Raw genomic sequence first — 17,685 nt, forward strand, 5'->3', positions numbered from 1 at the left:
CAGCAGCAAAGGCAGAAGCAGCCAATGAGAGAAACTTCGGCAGCAGCATCAGCAACAGCAGCAGCAGCAAGAGTAGCAGCAGCAGAAGCTAGTGGGATTAGCTTCGCCGGCAGCAACAGCAAAAGCAGCAGCTGCAACAACAGCCGCAGCAACAGCAGCAGCAGCAACAGCAGCAGCAGCAACAGCAGCAGCAGCAACAGCAGCCGCATCAACAGCAGCCGCAGCAACAGCATTAACAGCAGCGCAGCCCAAGCAACAGCAGCAGCAGCAACAGCAGCCGCAGCAACAGCAGCAGCAGCAGCAGCAGCAGCAGCAGTGCTGACTAGGTAGCCTCCAATGTCGAAGTCTCTAAGAGAGAAACGATAGGCGTGAAGGCCGCACTGCAGCGAGACGTCTTCTTCTACTGCGGATGGCCGGGGGTTATCGATGCTTTCTCGTCTCTTCTTGCTGCTGCTGCAGCAGCAGCTGCTGCTGCTGCTGCTGCTGTTGCTGCCGTTGCAGCAACTGACGTTCTCTTTAGAACTCGCCTTGTGACCGCAGCAGCCACCCCCAGAGGCAATTGGCTTTGCAGCTTCTGCTGCTTCTTGCTGCGGAGCAAGGCGGTGGTGCTGCTCCTGCTGCTGGCCCTGCTGCTGCTGCTGCTGCTGCTGCAGCACCTGCTGAGAGTTACAGCCACCCGTCCCCACGCCCAGCATCATGCAAGTAAAAAATTGTACGCTGCAGCAGGTACGGAAACAACTGGATTGGCTGCTGCTTGCTGCTGCTTGCTGCTGCTTGCTGCTTCTTGCTGCTGCTTCCTGGTGCGGCAGCTGCTCGTCAAGGGGCCGCACGGTGTTGTTGCTGCTGCTGTTATCAGGAATTGCAGCTGCAGAAGATGCTGCTTTGGCTGCTGCTGCGGGGAGAGCCAAGCAACTGCTGTCTGCGTTGCTGCTATGCAGCAGCTAGGGAGTGCAGCGAGTGTGGGGTAGCCACTGCTGCTGCTGCTGCAGCAAGGAAGTATGGTGCATGTGGGGTTGCTGCTGCTGTTGCTGCATCAGCAGCAGATATACACACGGGGTCTCTTTGGATAGCCGAAGGGGAGGGTGCGTGGGAGACAAAGTGTTTGCTGCCGCAGCAGTTGCTGCTGCAGTTGCTGCAGTTGCTGCGGCACTTGCTGCTTCTGCTGCTGATGCTGCAGTGGATTTATACTAAGAAGTTTAGGAAGCAAACAGCCGCAACGGGGGGAGGAGTCACAATACTACTCCTGGGGTGGTGATGCGGGTCGGTGGTGGCGGGGTTGCGGCTGCAGTTGCTGCTGCTGCTGCTGCTGCTGCTGCTGCTGCAATTTTGACCTATATTTGCCCTGTTTTACTAATTAATATATTAATATTCAAAATTCATTTATGCATGCATCGGTGTCTGCTAACGTGCTGCGAGCGCGCCATAGGAGCTGTTGCAGCAGCTTGCGACCCAGCAGCATCAGCAGCAGCAGCAGCAGCAGCAGCAGCAGCGGGACGGTAACGTGTGACTGCAGCCCTGCGATGCTGCAGGGAGAAGTAGGCTTCCAAGGAAACGTTCAGCAGTTTTTACCCTATGTGTTTATTACTGCTGTTCCTGCTGCTGCAGCAATAGAAGCTGCAGCTGCGTTTCCTTCTGGAGTCCACTTGCTGCTGTTGCTGCAGCTGTTCCCGCTGCTGCTGCTGCTGCTGCTGCTGCTATTGCTGCTGCTCAGACGCACATTTCAGCTCTGTGCAGCAAACCTTCTTCGTAGCAGCATCATGTATGCTCCCGCAGCAGCAACTGCAGCAGCAACTGCAGCAACAGCAGCAGCAGCGGTTAGGGACCGCTTGACCAGTGGAGAGCCGATCACTCCTCCCGTGTTTTCTCAGTAATACAGAGCACAAGAGCGGTGTTGCCCTAGGGCTGCTGTTGCTGCTGCTGCTGCTGTTGCTGCTGCTGCCGTCGCTGCTGCTGTTGCTTCAGCACTTGTTCCCGCGGGTGCTGCTGCAGGTGTATCAGCTGCCGCTGTTGCAGCTTTTACTGCTGCGGCTACCTGCGCTGCTGCTGCTGCTGCTCATGCAGTCATGTCCTTGCAGCAGTCAGGGCCGCTTTCTCCCGAGAGTTCGTCGGAATGTGCTGCAGCAGCACCAGCAGCAGCTGCTGCTGCAGCGGCTGCTGCTGCTCCGCCTGCGCCTACAGACGCAGCAGCAGCCACGAACCTTGTCGTTTGCTCAGAAGAATCAGGTCCAGCAGGAGACTGTACAGCAGCAGCTCCTGCATCAGCAGCAGCAGCAACAACAACACCGGCAGCATCTGCTAGCGAATCTGCAGCACGTTGTCTACCAGCAGCAGAGCACCAGTCTGAGGTAGCAACCCCCTTCTCTCCAGCATCAGCAGCAGCAACAGCAGCAGCAGCAACAGCAGCAACCCGCCGAAACAGTTGCGGGATACACAGCAGCAGAGGCTGTACTGCAGCAGCAAAAAGTTGTGCTGCTCGTTGCCCCTGTCATACTCTGTCTTCTTGCAGCTGCTCCCGGCGGCAACGCCACGCACAGCAGCAGCAGCAGCAGAAGCAGCAGCATGGAGAGAATGAAGCTGCTGCTTGCAACAGCAACGGCAACAGCAGCAGCAGCCCTTGCGAAGGTGCCACTCTTGGACCTGAAGCTGCTGTAGCAGCAGCAGCAGCAGCAGGACCAGCAACACAAACAGCAGCAGCAGCAGAGGAAACAGCAGGTTTATTGGATGCAGCCGACTCCGTCGAAGGGGCAGCAGCTGCTGCTGCAGCGGATGCAGCAGCTGCAGCAGCAGTTGCTGCTGCTATGCAGATTCAGTGGTCGCTGCCTCCCCTGGGGCTGCGGGTTGTTTCTGCTGTATATTACGGTGGACTTATCTCTCGCTCTACAGACATAATTGTTGTTGAGATTGCACATGATGATGCTGCTGCTGCTCCTGCTCCTGCAGCAGCAGCAGCAGCTGATGGATATGATGAAGATGCCGGGCTGCCGGTGCAGCAGCGCGCAGCGCCTGCTCAACAGCAGTGCAGCAGCAGCGCAATAAGGCATCTACCGCCGCAGAAGCAGCAAGAACAGCAGCAGCAGCAGCAGCGGGAGCGGGAAGGGGTGAGGTGTTTGTGCAGCTTTCGTGCATACATGCAGCGGCAGCAGTTCAGCGAGCTGCAGCAGCGCGTGCAGCGCCTTTACCCTAAAGCCCCGCCTCTAGATAATGAGAAAGATAGAAACGGTGGCTTGTTAGGGGGACAAAGAAGCCGCATTGAAGCAAGCTTGAGCAGAATGACAACAGCACGCTTCACTGCTGCTGCTGCTGCCTTGTTTGCTGCCGTTAGACTCGGCAGCACCAAGAAGAACAACTGCAGCAACAGCAACAGCAGCAACAGCAGCAGCAGCTGCAGCAGCGGCAGCAGCGTCGCGGGTGAAGGCGCTGCCGCAGACGAAGGCACTGACCCACCAGCAGCAAAAGGAGCAGCAGCAGCAACAACAGCAAAGGGAGCAGCAGCAGCAACAACAAAGGGAGCAGCAACAGCAGCAGCAAAGGATGCGCCGGAAGTTGCTGCTTTTATAGGAGAGCTGCTGCAGCGCGTCGATATTATGTGCGACGTCTCCATTCAAACATTACTCGGTGTCAGGCAGCGACACGTGCGCTGCTGCAGCTGCTGCAGCAGCAGACTCAGTCAGCCGCACCCACTCTCTCCCCTGCTGCTGCAGCCGCAGGTCATGACGCTGCCGCTGCACAGCCGCCTCCATTCCCCTGGGGTGTATCTCGAGCTCTGGGATGCTGCACTGGCTCTCCTGGAGCCACCTGCTGCTGCTGCTGCTGCTGCTGCTGCGGTACCTGTTGCTGATCGTGCTGCTCTCGCGGGTGATGAACAGAAGCAACAGCAACGACAGCAGCAGAAACAGCAACAGCAGCAACAACGGCAGGAGCAGGAGCAGCAACAGCAACAGCCGCAGCAGCAGCATCAGCATCTGCAGCAGCAGCAGGAGGCAGAAGCAGCATCTCAGGTTCAGCAGCTGCAACGCCGAGAGTCATGCGCGTGGCTGCAGGGAAGGGCTCCGCCTCCATTTGTGCTGCTAACAATATATCAGCTATGGAACAACAGGGTGTCTTTGCTGCGGTTTTCTGCTGAGCGGCAGCAGCAGCGTCGTACAGCATCTGCTGCTGCTGCTGCTGCTGCTACTGCCGCTGTCGCTGGGGCTGGAACGCGGGGCGCAGCACCGCTGAGACACAGACGCAGCGTCATGCTGCTGCAGCCGCTACGAAGTGCTGCTTCGTTGCTGCTGCTCCCCAAGCCCCTGCCTTCTTCTGTGTGTGAACGGCTGGAGCTAGCGCTTACGCGGCAGCAAACAGCAGCAGCAGCAGCAACAACAACAGGATCAGCGGGAGCAGCAGCAGCAGACTGCGCCCGACGAGGCACAAGCACCAGCATCAGCAGCAAGAGAACACGGCTTGCTGCTACTTGCCAGCCCTCAAGACGCAGGTGCTGTCTTCTGGCTCTGTCAGCGCCTTCCCTTGTCTTTCTACCGTGGATTCCCCCCGTTGATGCAGCAGCAGCAGGAGCAGCAACAGCAGCAGCAGCAACAGCAGCAGCAACAACAGCAGCCGCAGCAGCAGCAGCAGCAGCAGCAGCAGCAACTGAGACGAGCTCTCTCCAGGAAATAAACCCACCCCAAGAAACCACAAAGACACTCCAGGTCTCAGGCTCCCTAGCTGCGGCTTTTGCTGCGCTGCCGAAGCAGAAGCAACCGCAGCAGGGACCGTCGCAACAGCAGCAGCAGCAGCAGCAGGAAGAGCAGCAGGAGCTACTGCTCCTTGGTGAAGAAGCAAACGAAGTAGCGACTCCTGCAAGTGCTGAGATGATGCACGAGCAGCACTCTGGCTGTAAGGAGGTTGCTTCGCACGACGACCAGCAGGAGCTGCTGCTGCAACAGCAGCAGCAGCAGCTGCTGCTGCAGCGCGTGCAAGAAAATGGAGAGGCACTGCTGAAGAAACTTGAGGAGTCCTCGCAGGTGCCTGCAGAGCTGCAACAAGAACAGCAGCAGCAGCAGCAGCAGCAGAGCGGGCTGCAGCAGAAGCAAGACGAGGACCCGCCAGAGCACGATGAGGAGCAGCAGCTGTTGCAGCAGCGTGAGTTGCAGCAGCAACGATCCGATGAAGAACAGCATTTGCAGCCGTATCAACAAGAGAAGCACCAGCATCAGCAGCAGCAGCAGCAGGACGAAGATCAGCAGCAGCCTCAGCAGCAACAGCAGCAACACCCGCACCAGCAGGGAGATCAGCAGCAGCCGCAACAGCAGCAGCAGCAGCAGCAACAGCAGCAGCAGCAGCAGCAGCAACAGCAGCAGCAGCAACGGCAGCAGCACGAGGAAGAAGAGAGAGCGCCTGTAGGGTACTCTGGCTACGACTCTGCCTCTAACAGCACTTTGAGCAGCAGCACTTTTCAGCTCGCATTTAGCTGTCTGCAACACGAAATTATGAAGACATCACGCAGGCGCTTCCTTTGCTGCAGCTATTCATCTCTGCTGTCAGCATTTTTCTTGGGAGCAGAGGACGGGACGATCACCGTGCTGCAGCTGGCAGCAGCAGATCCCACTCAGTTTTCTCCCTCTGCTGCTGCGGTTGCTGCTGCTGCTGCTGCTGGGGGACCCAGCAGCAGCACCTCTCCGCAACACGGACGCAGCAGCAGCAGATTCAAACGCGCCTTAGTGGGGGGCCGTGGGCAGCGCGACAGCAGCAGCAGCAGCAGCAGAGCAGCGCTAGCAGCTACAGAGCAGCAGCTGCAACAACTGACTGGCCGGGCCCTCCCTCGCACAATAAAATTCATTCGCGAAGAACCTGTAGACGTGTTGTCTGTGCTCTCCCTCCTTCTACCTCATAGCATTCAGGAAGACCCCAACAGCAGCAGCAGCAGCAGCAGCTCTAGCTGTAATCGTAGCAGCAGCAACAGCGGAGGAGAACAGCCCGTTCTCGTCGCAGCAGGAAGAAGCGGCAGCCTGATGCTGCTGCATGCAGCTACAGCTGAAGTTGTGGCGTCGTTCATTGTTCAGAGGGGGGGGCTGCTCTCTCTAGCAGATCCTGTTGCTGCTGTTGCTGCTGATGAAGGGCGCCTGCTGCTCTTCTGCTGTCACCGCAGCGGCAGCATACGGATGCTGCAGCTGCAACCAGCAAGAAGCAACACCAACGATAGCAGCAGCAGCAGCGCTTGCGTGTATCAGCTCATGCTGCTGCTATGCATAGCTCCAGGAGAACCCTCTTCGCATGCAGCTCCGCCCTACCCCCCGATAATCGCCTTAAGAGGCCAGCAGCAGCAGCAGCAACAACAGCAGCATCTGCTGCAGCAGCAGCAGCTGCAGACGCCTGCGTCAGCCCTTTCCGAACGTTTTGTGGGGACAGGTGATTTCCCTGGCGATGAGCAGCAGCACCTGCATGCGACGCAGCAGCAGCAGCAGCAGCAGCAGCAGGGGTGGAGTCTTGGTGGCAGCAACTTTGGAGACAGCAGCCACTGCACTGTATTCTCCGGGGTCACCTCGATACGCTGCGCGTGTGTGGAGGCAGACCGGCGGCTGCTGCTGCTGGGTAGCAGCAGCAAGCAGGGAGTCGTCTCCGTGTTGCTCTACAGCATTAGCAACAGAAGCAGGAGCAGCAGCAGCACCACAGCAGCAGCAGCAGCAGACGCAGACGCAGCGGGTGGGAGTGCCAGAGCTGCGAGTGTGGTATTCGTTACGAGGATAGCCTGCCTCGCGGAGACTGTCTCCTGTCTCGTTGTTTGGAGACAGAGAGGAGTGTTGATTGTAGGGGGTGGAGAGGGGGCGCTGCTGGTGCTGCTGCTGGATGCCTTGCTGCCCATTCTCCAGCAGAAAGCAGCAGCAACTGCTGTGGCAACCTCTGCTGCAGCTGCTGCAACAACCCCACAACAGCTGTTGGAGGGGCAGCCCTTTGCTGCTTTCCCTTCCTTTACTGCACAGCAGCAGCACCACCACCAACAGCCGCAGCAGCAGCAACCGCAGCGGGAACAGGATATGCTACGGGCTGGAACGAGTATTCAGAGCTGCAGCCGTTTGCCGGCCCCTCGCGCTGTTCGTCTGTCTTCCTTGCTAAGTCATCGGCAGCAGCCCGACGAGCACCAGTTGCTGCTGCAGCAGCTGCAGCAGCAGCAGCCAGACTGCGTAGGAGACCTAGCCCATCTGCTGCAGGAGAGAATGGCAGCAAATGCGGAGTGTCTGGTGCTGCTGCGAGCCCACAGAAAAGCCGTACAGCGGGTTTTTGTCTTCCCGAGTGAAGGGGTCTTCATGTCTTGTGGGGCTGAAGGCATCCTTAAAATGTGGCGTTTGCCTCCACAAAAATGAAGAGCTAGCTGCTCAGCTAGCCACTTGGCTAGCTACCTAGCTTGCTGCCCAGGAACATGGAGCCAGCTAGGTCTCTTTGCACGTGCACTCGCTGCTAGCTAGCTAGATAGCCAGCTAGCTAGCTGTCTAGATCGCTAGACAGGCAGCTAGCCATTCGGCTAGCTGCCCTCCGCAGAAGCCTCGTCAGGTTTTTTTTCAAGCGCCTCGCTGCGGGGACAATGCGCGCAGGTGGGCCGCTTGTCAGTTGTTTAAAAGAAACACAGCTGCAACGTCTCATGCAGATGCTGCAGCAGCAGCCTCTGTTGCAGCAGCAGCAGTGTTACTAGCAGCTCTCTGCTACTCCGTCTTCAAAGGCAAAGCCGAGCCCAGCGGGTGCTTGACGAGCTGCTTTGCTGTTGCAATTTTGTAGCTAGAAGGGCTCAGTGCATGCAGCGCAGCCGCTTCTTCACAGCTACGTTGTATCTCAGCCGCCTTTTGGATGTCTCGAGTCTTCTAAACCTAGCAGAAGCAGCGGGCATCAGCTCCAGCAATTCTGACCATTTTATACTCTGCCAGGAGCTGCTCCTTCAGGCTGTTTTGCAGAGGCACTACAAGCGACTAAACAGAGTTTGTAGTACAAAGTTTGAGTTGCAGGGAATACGAGAGTAAGCCTAGGGTTCAGAGTTTACGGTTCAGGGTTTAGGGTTCAGTGTTTAGGGTTAAGAGATTAGGCATCAGGGTTTAGGGTTCGCAGTTAAGGCGTTTATGACATCTGTCACGTGAAGGCCAATACAAATTTAGTGAAGCCATTGTTTGAGTGGACTTCTTCATGTTCATCGGACGTTCTTCCTGCGGAGAGGCTCATGCGTTGTTGTTTTCTTTGCATCTGATGTCTCTGACAACGTGCATGTACAGCGTCGTATGGTGTGCCTTAAACGAACTGAAACACGCAGAGATATTTTGCAAAGGCTTCAGGAACCAGAAGCTGCGCGTAGGGAGGGGGGATTGAATGTTTGTTCTGCATGAGAGTTTTTGAAGTGAGTAGTGACCGCTTAGAGCACTAGAAAGGAAAACAACGCGAGCTCCGCCACCAGCCCCATGTAAGTTATTATCGTAGGCCATCATCCATCTAATGTACGTCTTTCCGTTTTCCCCCTGCTGCGTGTACCTTTTCACTAAGAAGGCTAAGTGCAGCCGAATGATCTCTATGCAAGTTTAAGGATGCAACAGGCAACGTTTGATTCAAGAGAAGCAAACGCCAGTTTCAACATCGAATATTTGCCCTCACTTGTGAAGATCACTGCGCTTCAGCATCCAACTTTCAAGCGAAGAGCTTGCGGCAAAGCCATAGTTCCCTGCAAATGAAACAGCGAGGTTGAGCGCATTCACATCAGTGTACTCCAGTTCAGTACACAGGTAAGTTTCCGACGCAAACATTCAAACCGCAGATCCATCGAAGGATATCCTTGTCTTTCTTTCCTTTCCATACTTTAACTCACTAAGTTTCTTCTTGCAGACGAAGAATACTGCCATTGGAGGTTTCCACTCGACCACAGAAACAATGTTCGAACAGCAAATTGGTCAACTTGCTGAGCTTGACTCTGTCCGGGTAAATTTGCACTTCGCGTTGGGCTTATTTCGTTGTTTAATTCTATAATGAGAGGAGATGCAGCACCCCGTTATTCAGGCTCCTTGTAGTTTCAGGCACTTCTGTATGTCCGCATTTACAGTCTGTAGAATTCCTCGCTACAGCGGCTGAATTGAGTAAGGGTAACTATACAAAGTGCCAGACAGTTGGCATCACGATTGATAGCGAATGCATGCTAGTGTTGAGTATAAGAAGGCGTTAACTGGGTGTCATCTTCATGTAGCCGCGTTTGCCAATATCAATTCAGTATTTGACACTTTTCGGAGGACACAGTGCAGTTCTAGCAGATTAGTGGAACACAATGAATCATTCCTGCCCGCTGCGCATTACGAAGCCACTGCAGTTAAGCAGGACAGCTCAGAAGCTCAGCGAGAGGCACAAGATTGACCGTCTTGCTCTTTGCAGAGGGGCTTGCATTTGTCAACAAACATTTCAAACAGCTTCAACGCTTGCGAAAGAAAAATTGCCCCCAATAGACAGACTGCGAACAGAGTAGAAATGACGCAAGGTGATTCGTGGAGTACTTTAATGGAGGCGCGACTCCTCATCCGTTGAGCTTTTCTTTTTTATTGAATGAAACTCTGGAGGAGAAACGGCCAGCGAAAACCCACAAATCGTGTTATGCATGGAACCCAGCAATAGGACTGAAGACGCCAATCAAATACGGGACTCTGCTCTGCTGTCTCTATGATTCGCATGCCCTTTATTGGTGAGTCCTCAACTGCTGGAATGCAGCCCAGAATGTTACCGATTGCTTCGCTGCCGGGGACAGCATTTCAATGAATCTTTATTGTGGGAGTTATGAGTCCGTTGGACTTCTGTTAAAACAAATACTGGTTCTTCTTGATGGAGCGCTACCTCCATAGCCTCCCGTGACTTTAGTTTTCACAGGGTTGCCTTAGACCGTTCGCTTGGCAAGGTGGGGATAAAGCGAAGTCGCAAGAAGTTTCGGAAAGCCTGTAAGTTCCCCACAAAGTGATACACTTGCCTTCCTAAAGCTATTGTTGTTGCGCCTCCCCTTCTAGTAAAAAGGATTCCAATAGCAGCTGTATCCTCTTCGGAACATTTTAAAGACAAACCCATACCGCCAAAAGAAGGAACTCCTGCGCTACGCTGTGGTAACCGTCATATTTGGATTGTCAGCAAGGGCTTCTTCATGACTTTTTCTGCTGCAAAAACATCTTTGGCGTGAGATTAGGGCAATGCGCTCGTTCCTGTGCGGCACGGCGCCAAGCCGTTGGTCGCCTCCCCACCGGATGGCAGATACTGATCAATGTGCACCGTGTGAGAAAGGAAAAGGGCTGAATTTTTGCCATAGATCTTTGCGATAATATATAGTAGATTATTAGCGAAGGCCATATGCCTTTTCCGAAGCGCCTTGGCGACTAACCGGTGCTCTACATAAGGCAGCCCAACTTTCCCGACAGACGGGGTTCGCTGCTCTCACCCGCCCCTCTAAACCACCGGAAGCTAGAAATCGTAATGGGAGTCGCCTGTCTTAGCAGATGACCCTCATGCGCGGCGATAGAGTCGAAAGCCTAAAGGGATCACCTACAAAGGCGCGCTGACCTCCCACCTTGTTCCAGGTGTCCTGGCCGCAGCTGCCCAAGGGCACGGGGCCGTCGCTGAGAGGAAGCGTCAGGAGTTACCGCACACCTTTCTGGAACTACTAATGCAAGACAACCCCACATGCAAACATTACCAAACCAGCGTTGATGCATGCAATAACACTGTGCAGAATTGTCTAGTAATTCCGTTGCGCTCAATAGGCAGCCTGCACGCGAGTAGATTTCCAGGCAGCAACTTCAGACAAAATACAGTGCTAAGGGAAGAATCCGGGGCAGAGGAAGCTTAGAGTTAAAGTAATGATGAAGTTAAAGCACGATTAAGAGTTTTTTTCGTTTTTTTGTTCTTGCTTCATAGACAAGCTTGCACTTTGCCTATGCGGGAACTTCTGAGCTTCTAGGCAGAAGCCTGTAAATCTGCGGGGAGTCCGAGCTACTACGATTGTGAATATTCTGAAGAACACAATATTGGGAAAAATTCGCGTGTGACTAAAATAAAACTTTCTTGCCGATCTGTTTAGGTGCATGCTTCCAAGAGTGTTGGCAACGAACACCCGAACTCGATCCCCCAGCAGGTTTCGCTGTGACTGCGCATGTGGTTCGTCTTTTCAAGAATTTGGGAGAGAGGCCAGCTCCCTGGCTTATTGCCGATTTATTAGATTTTATAGCTTGCTTAAGCTCATATAACTGAACAATAATAGCCCAGTAGGGAGGGATTTCGCGGGCGACCCTCTGGTTTCCCTTGCCGAGCGGCGAAGGTTTTTGCTTTCTCTTCATAACGATTGCCTCACCTTATGCATGGATTAAATACCCTTTCTTGTTTGTGTCTTCTTTTTCGATTTAAAAGGTACCGGGTTTTCTCGAGCCTGGGCTGTATGACACGCCTCCCTAGGAGCCAGCAAGCACAACACCGAGTCTGTTCAGGAGTTGCTTTCTGCTACTCCGCGGAAAGTTGCAGTTTAATTAGACCACGCAAGTTTCCCCCTACCTTAGTTCTTATATCTGGAGGGAAGGGTGAAGAAGAGCGACGAGGTTTGCTACGCGCTGCAGGATGGAGCCGGACCACTTAAAAGGAAGGCATTACTGCGGTGGGCTTGGCCGAATTGTTTGGATCCTCGGATTGTTCCTGCTTGTTCATGATGTAACTGGTTCTGATAGTAGCCATGAGGCCAAAGGCGCGGGCTCCAGCGGTGCAGACCAGCAGCCCTCTCCAGACCTTGAGCGAGTTCCGGGCCAGTCTCAGCCAGGCGAGAGAGGACGTGAACCAGAAGATCCTGAGGGCGGAGAGAAAGTATACGCAGGAAGCTATCCAGGGACCGGGCTGAGAGGGAGACCAGTAGATGGACGAATGAGCGTACCGCAGGGAGACGGCCCAAGCGATGGAGATTCAGAAATGGGAAGCTGGGGGAGGACGCACGAAAGGCTTGGACTGACCGATGAACCAGTAGATGATTTTGTGACTTCACAGAGAAGAGTGCATGAGCAACTAGGGCTAGCAGACGAACCGGTCGATGACGAAATTCCAGAGAGGAGGAAGGAAGGCCAACCATACGATGAATCGATCGAGCAGAGTCATCTCATTTACACAGCGACTACTGGAACGACGTTTATGAACATGTTAGGGGGGTCTGGAGAGGATGCAGCATTTGGAGTTCCAGACGAATTGATTTTGGAGCAGCTTAGACGTATTGAAGAGGAGAACAGCAAGCCAAACAGGCGGGCCTGGCCCGTCATCGTGTTCGAGAACGATATTGTTGCGTGCGCATGCCTTGCCATCCATGACCTCGATAGTGACGAGCTTTTATACGAGGGGTTTCTGATGCGACCTGAAACCATCAACAAGGAGGAAGCGCGTGAGTTGCAGCTGATCATTTGCCTGTATTGCATAGCCACTACTTATTTGGAGCATCGTGCAGCTAGCTTGAGCTCACGCACTTTTGTACTGTTTGTTCCCATTTTTCACGTGCCTCATGTGCAGTACGGACACTCGTCAAGGAGATGTTGAAGCCTCCCGCCTCCTGCAGGGTAGACTACGTTAATGTGGTAACTGCTGCAAGCGATGGGCTGCTGATAGACGCGCTGGCCAGGGCGGGAGTTGGCTTGATGCGCTACATTGAGGATCCGAGCGGATTTGGAATGGGAATGTACTCTTGGAAGATTGATATGCCATACTTAGGCAGTTATTCTGAACACCGACATAGGCAAATCGAAACGATGGGTAAGCAGAAGTCGAGCCGTTGCACGGTAGTTTGCTATTGCCTGTACCGTTGAACTGCCCATCTACGCTGTATGACTTCCACTTCATGTGGATAGTGCATTCCTCTTCTAGTGTATAGACACGTTGACAGATGAGAGCTTCGCATGACCGGTCAGTCTCGCGTCTGCTGCAGCCGGATTTGCGGTGTTTTGTACTTCATTCTCTTTATTTGGGCAGCGCTGGAGTCACGTCTAGAGCTGCGCGCTGTCAGGTAGCTCTCTTATTTACCAAGGTGCATATTTGTGGATAAGGCGGGACTTGAGAACCCTGTTTGCTTGCGTAGGGGAACAAGTATATGTTATGAGGCAAAAGGCTGGAGTAAACGATGGGATGCGAGAATATTTGTCGAGTAAGGTCATCTGTAGAAGAATTGAGGATGAAACCCCGAGTGCTTAACACCAAGTCACAGATACACTGCCAACCAATGCAGCCAAAAGTTGCTAAATTTTAATTAGCTTTGTTGATAATTTTTGTCCGCAGCGTCGGAGCGCGAAGTGTTTGACACAGTTGTTGTCAAAGCGAGTTCGGCGTTGTCACCTCAAGAACAGATGCGCGCAGCGAGGTTTGTACGCGAAAAAGCTAAGGGAGAGCTGTACCGCGGAGCTGTTGTAGATTCTGGCTACCCCACCAGTTTCAGCGTCGTTGGTGAGCTGTTTTTTATCCCCCAGCCGTACAAATGGGACCTTGTATTCCTGTTTCGCCTGCCAAAAAGCTTCAACTTCCATATGGCTGTGATGGGGGTCTTCTCTGCAGCTGTTGGCAATGAAACCGGAACGGTTTACGGCGTTCTAAAAGGACATGTTGAAGACCTGACTTGCACAATCGAGTTTCTAGGAGCCAGTGGCTTGCACGAAAATTTTGTTGGTAAACTACCTCCTCTTTAAGACGGAAGTTGCCGACGCAAAAACTGTTTACCGACGAATCGTTTAGGTGGAAGGCGCATAGAGATGCCGAATGCTGCTAGCTGCAAAGGACGGGTGCATGAAAGAGGGTTTCTGTTGGTCACTGTGTGTGCTTGTGCGCTAATCGTGGGTGAAGCATGCTTGCTGTGTTTGCGCTGTCGTGTGGTTCGTTGGCTGTTGCAGAGGCAATGCTGCTTGCGGATACACTGCCGTTCATGGAACGCCTGGGTGTAAGAAAAGTAGTACTGAAGAGCATACCGATCTGTGATGCCGGCATGGTCGGCCTTGCAGCAGAGTTGGGTTTCGTTATTAAAGCGAGTTCAGGCGATTCACACTTGATGGTCAGAGATGGCTCCCTCCCTCCACCTGATACAGACTGCATCACCTTACCTCGATCATTCCGTAAGTGGGCTTGCGCTTGTAGCGTTTCTGTATTGCAAAAGCTGGTTCGAAGCACATGCCGCGTGAACACACTCTTGTTCTGTTTAGTGCTTAGGGGAAGCTGCGTTGTTTTCATGCGTCCACGCGCCGTTGCGTTGTTCAACCTGATGGCAACTTCCGGTCTATGTGCTCCGTCCTTCCTGCCTTAGGTGCGCAATACGGAGTTCTCAAAAATTTCGAAGGCCGCCACAGGGCTCCTATTGACGGCAAATATCTGGACGTCCTGGAGTTAGCTCGGATGATGGTCTATGAGGCGCCTGGGTTCATCAAGAGGAGGACACAGGAACTGTTTCTGCAGGTCGGTGTAGTTGTCATTATTGTCTGCTTGATCATGATGGCGCGCACCCTACAGCTGGCACGAAAAAGAGAGGCCCAAAGAAAACGCGTGCGCTACGCGCATCTACCGGACGACGTGCAACACGAAAGGGAGGGTGCGCCGGCTGCGGCCGTGACCGAAGAGTATGGCAGTGAAGCACAGTTGGAGGCTGTCGGTCATACCATGTGAATGCGTGGCGATGTATAGCTCCGCATTTCTCCTCCCCTAGCCTCCAGCGAAAAGACTGTGCAGTGCTACCTCCCCTCATGCCCGGCAATGAAGGGGCTAATGGCGGTGCGGGGTTAATTGCACAGCGTGCACGGAACTGAGAGTTGTTCCAGGCCATTCAGGAGGATAAACTTCAGGTGTGGCCCATACTGCACTGGGTGGGAAGGGGGATATGCCATTGCTAGAACTTTCTTTTAGCCGCTGAGGCACCAGCTGCCCCCGGGTTATATGGCAATTTGCTGCCATTTCACCAGAGCGCCGAACAACCTGGAAAGGCGGAGTGGGAAGGTGAAACTGACCATTATTCGGGGGCATGTCGATGAGGCTCGTCGGTCGGCATCAGGCAGGGGAGACGGGAATGGCATGATGGCGCGTCATGCAGTTCCTATATATATTATATATATTCTATATGTTTTATATATTATATATATAATGTATATGTATGCTAGCTTTTATGCATGCGGTGCAGGGTTCTAAAAGTTGCAACTCGAATGTGCCTTATGGGTAAGGTGAAACCGCGTCACCTTTTTTTTTCTATTTGAGTTACAGTGTACGGAAGTTTCGAGCTTCTGCTTGGGTTTCCAACTCATCCGCTCTACTCCACTTCTCTTAATCTAACTCCATTTTTTCTGTCCAACAGCTTTCTCCAATTTTTAACAGCTCCCTTGAATTCGCAAAGTGGGGACGCCCGTATAACCCCATGGGAAGATTCCGTTGAATAAGGTGACAGCAAAAAATGTCCCATCCGACTGGGATTGCTAGAAGCCGTGCTCCAACGAAGGGCAAATGCACTGAGAAGGTTACAGTGGTAGTGTAGTCCAACAGAAGCGTAGCACCACTGACCGTTAATTGTTGCAGTCCAATTGTCAATACCTGAGGCGCAAGGAAGGAAGACATTGGGCGAACGAATTTTCGCAGGAAGGCTACTGCAACTACAACTGCTAATACTGCTACAAATGCTGCTACCACTAGTACTACTACTAGTGCACACACTAGCCTTGCGGAGATCTTTTCCTACAGCTCACCAATACTTGTCTCGTACTTCGTGTTCAGCGTCATGGAACATCTTCTTTATGATCCCGTAAGTCACAATACCCGGCCACACCCACCACCAGTAGTATGCACTAAACTTCGCCCACGCCCTGCAGGTCAACGAAGCAAAAGGAAGGTAAGACGTGCGCGATGTAGAACATTTTGCTTCGGGCTCGTGCATTTCACCAAGCTATCACACTAGGCCAAATTATTCGTAATTCTCTTGGAGTAGCAAACTGGAGGAAGAAGAATAGGAGGATCTTCACAAAAAGATCATAAGAACCAAAACGTCCGCAGCAATAGGCAGGTCTCCCTTAGCAGAAGCCCTGCATGTATGATAGTTTCTGCACGAAGTGAATAAAGAAAAATACGTTCACTGGAGATCGGCGTGCTTGAGTACCTCGCGGGGAAAGTGTGCCAGAATGGCCAAAGGATCTTCATCTGGAAAGGAGATATGGTCTGCTGGATATAACCTCCATACGCCTTCATGCGGTTCTTCCATAGCAGCTCTTGTTCTGGAGGGACCGGATAACTTCCAAGAGTCACCTGCTGGAACCTGGGAGAACCACGACAATTCAGAATGCCGCCGGGGGTCAACGCCCGACGCAGTAGAGTTGGGTGGACCCGCATCTTGTCGGGAAGCGAGACTGCCTCTCTGCGCCTCTATATGATATAACTGAAGTGCATAAAGATGAAACACGGACCTTGGGAATAAGTTTTTAAAAAAACCTCCATGTGGACCAGCCACAACCGGCAGGAGCTAATCGGTACTTGTCCACGCATGCACGAACATAGTCGCGGGTAGAAGCCTTGTAACGATGAACTTGACGACATTTCCGCTATAAAATGCGAATTTGCAATCAATATGTTGTACTAAAGCCAATTAATTAAGAGTTTCTGGGTTAACAGAAGCACACAGGCCTGTTCTAACTAGCCTGACTGCGATCTTCGTGGCATCCCTCCTACTGCGCTGCTTGCGTAGCGTGGTCCTTCCGACACTACATGTCTATTTGCTTGCAGGATGGAAACTAAGGGCCAGGCAATTGCTTAACAATTGCCTACAGTGTCTTATGGATACAAAAGGTATTTGCTGTGCGTGCCGTTGGGTTGCCCTGTAGCAGGTGCAGCTACATCCAGGGCTGTCGCGAGCAGCAACAGTCAAAATAGGTAGTGGGAGAGTTAGCCCACAGCAGTTGACCACCCCTCCAGCTTCCAGCCGTCCTCTGCACAGCGGCACAAGGGTATGGGCTAGAGAAGTAATGCGGATGTTGCTAAGCATAGTCCTGTCTGAAAGTTGGCTGCTGACGACTAAGTATGTGTTTATCGGTTGCATGCAGAATTTGTCCATGAATCAAATGGGTGCTTGCGTGCGTGTGGGGCAGCCTTGTAAGAGGGGCTGCACCAAGGCATGTTGCAACCCATGGCAGGCTGCCTCAATCCAGCACTAGGCCCACGGGTTGCTGTGCAGAGGATCCCTGGAGACTAGGTGAGGATCTCACTTGAGTTTTGGAAAGTCATGCTTAAGATCCTATGACTCCAATACTAAAATGTTCTCGGCTGAGTTCGAAGACAGTGGTTTCACTCAACTTTCTTCCAGCAGGCAAACTGCGAACGGCGAACTGATCAAATTGGAATGACACTGAGTCTTCTGCACTGTCTGCAGATCCCATCTTTATTGGTTGTATCGCCATTCGCGAGAAGTGCCATGACCAACAGTGAAAGTAATAATACCGTGTACCTACACATGTATCTTCGGCAGAGGCCCACCAGCGTCCAGCTGACAGCCTTTCCAGACGTCCAAAAAGAACGAATGAACCCCTATAAGAAGCTGACAAAGTTAAGAAAAGTAATTTTAGACGAAGGTAGGAGGAGCCCACAGTAACAAGGTGCGCACATGAATTAATGCATAAACCACTCTATCATACTATGACGGCATTGCTGTGATTTTTCGCGCACGTGTTCGTGCATCGAGAAGCT

The 17,685-nt window shown here is 53.0% G+C and overlaps 3 protein-coding genes across 3 annotated transcripts in view; all 3 read left to right on the forward strand.

The window, feature by feature from the left end:
* EAH_00017510 (hypothetical protein) overlaps positions 1 to 92 on the forward strand; it is a gene marked incomplete at both ends in the record, with an annotated part of 231 nt that extends 139 nt beyond the window's left edge. The window contains one exon of the mRNA XM_013397621.1: positions 1 to 92. This exon is cut by the window's left edge and continues 139 nt beyond it. Within this exon, the coding sequence (XP_013253075.1) occupies positions 1 to 92 (92 nt within the window).
* Positions 93 to 2,063: 1,971 nt separating this feature from the next.
* Positions 2,064 to 7,340, forward strand: EAH_00017520 (hypothetical protein, conserved; the record flags this gene model as incomplete). The annotated part of the gene is made up of 1 exon (XM_013397622.1): positions 2,064 to 7,340. One exon carries the CDS (start codon positions 2,064 to 2,066, stop codon positions 7,338 to 7,340), a length of 5,277 nt encoding a protein of 1,758 aa, XP_013253076.1.
* Positions 7,341 to 11,583: 4,243 nt separating this feature from the next.
* EAH_00017530 (hypothetical protein, conserved) lies at positions 11,584 to 16,379 on the forward strand (the record flags this gene model as incomplete). Its single annotated transcript, XM_013397623.1, has 10 exons — positions 11,584 to 12,385; positions 12,511 to 12,750; positions 13,073 to 13,138; positions 13,270 to 13,434; positions 13,543 to 13,653; positions 13,875 to 14,093; positions 14,282 to 14,430; positions 14,485 to 14,591; positions 14,931 to 15,008; positions 16,130 to 16,379. 10 exons carry the CDS (start codon positions 11,584 to 11,586, stop codon positions 16,377 to 16,379), a joined length of 2,187 nt encoding a protein of 728 aa, XP_013253077.1.
* Positions 16,380 to 17,685: the final 1,306 nt, after the last annotated feature.

The sequence above is a fragment of the Eimeria acervulina genome, genomic scaffold (genome assembly GCF_000499425.1).
Source record: "Eimeria acervulina Houghton genomic scaffold, Eah_scaff112, whole genome shotgun sequence".
Taxonomy (NCBI): domain Eukaryota; phylum Apicomplexa; class Conoidasida; order Eucoccidiorida; family Eimeriidae; genus Eimeria; species Eimeria acervulina.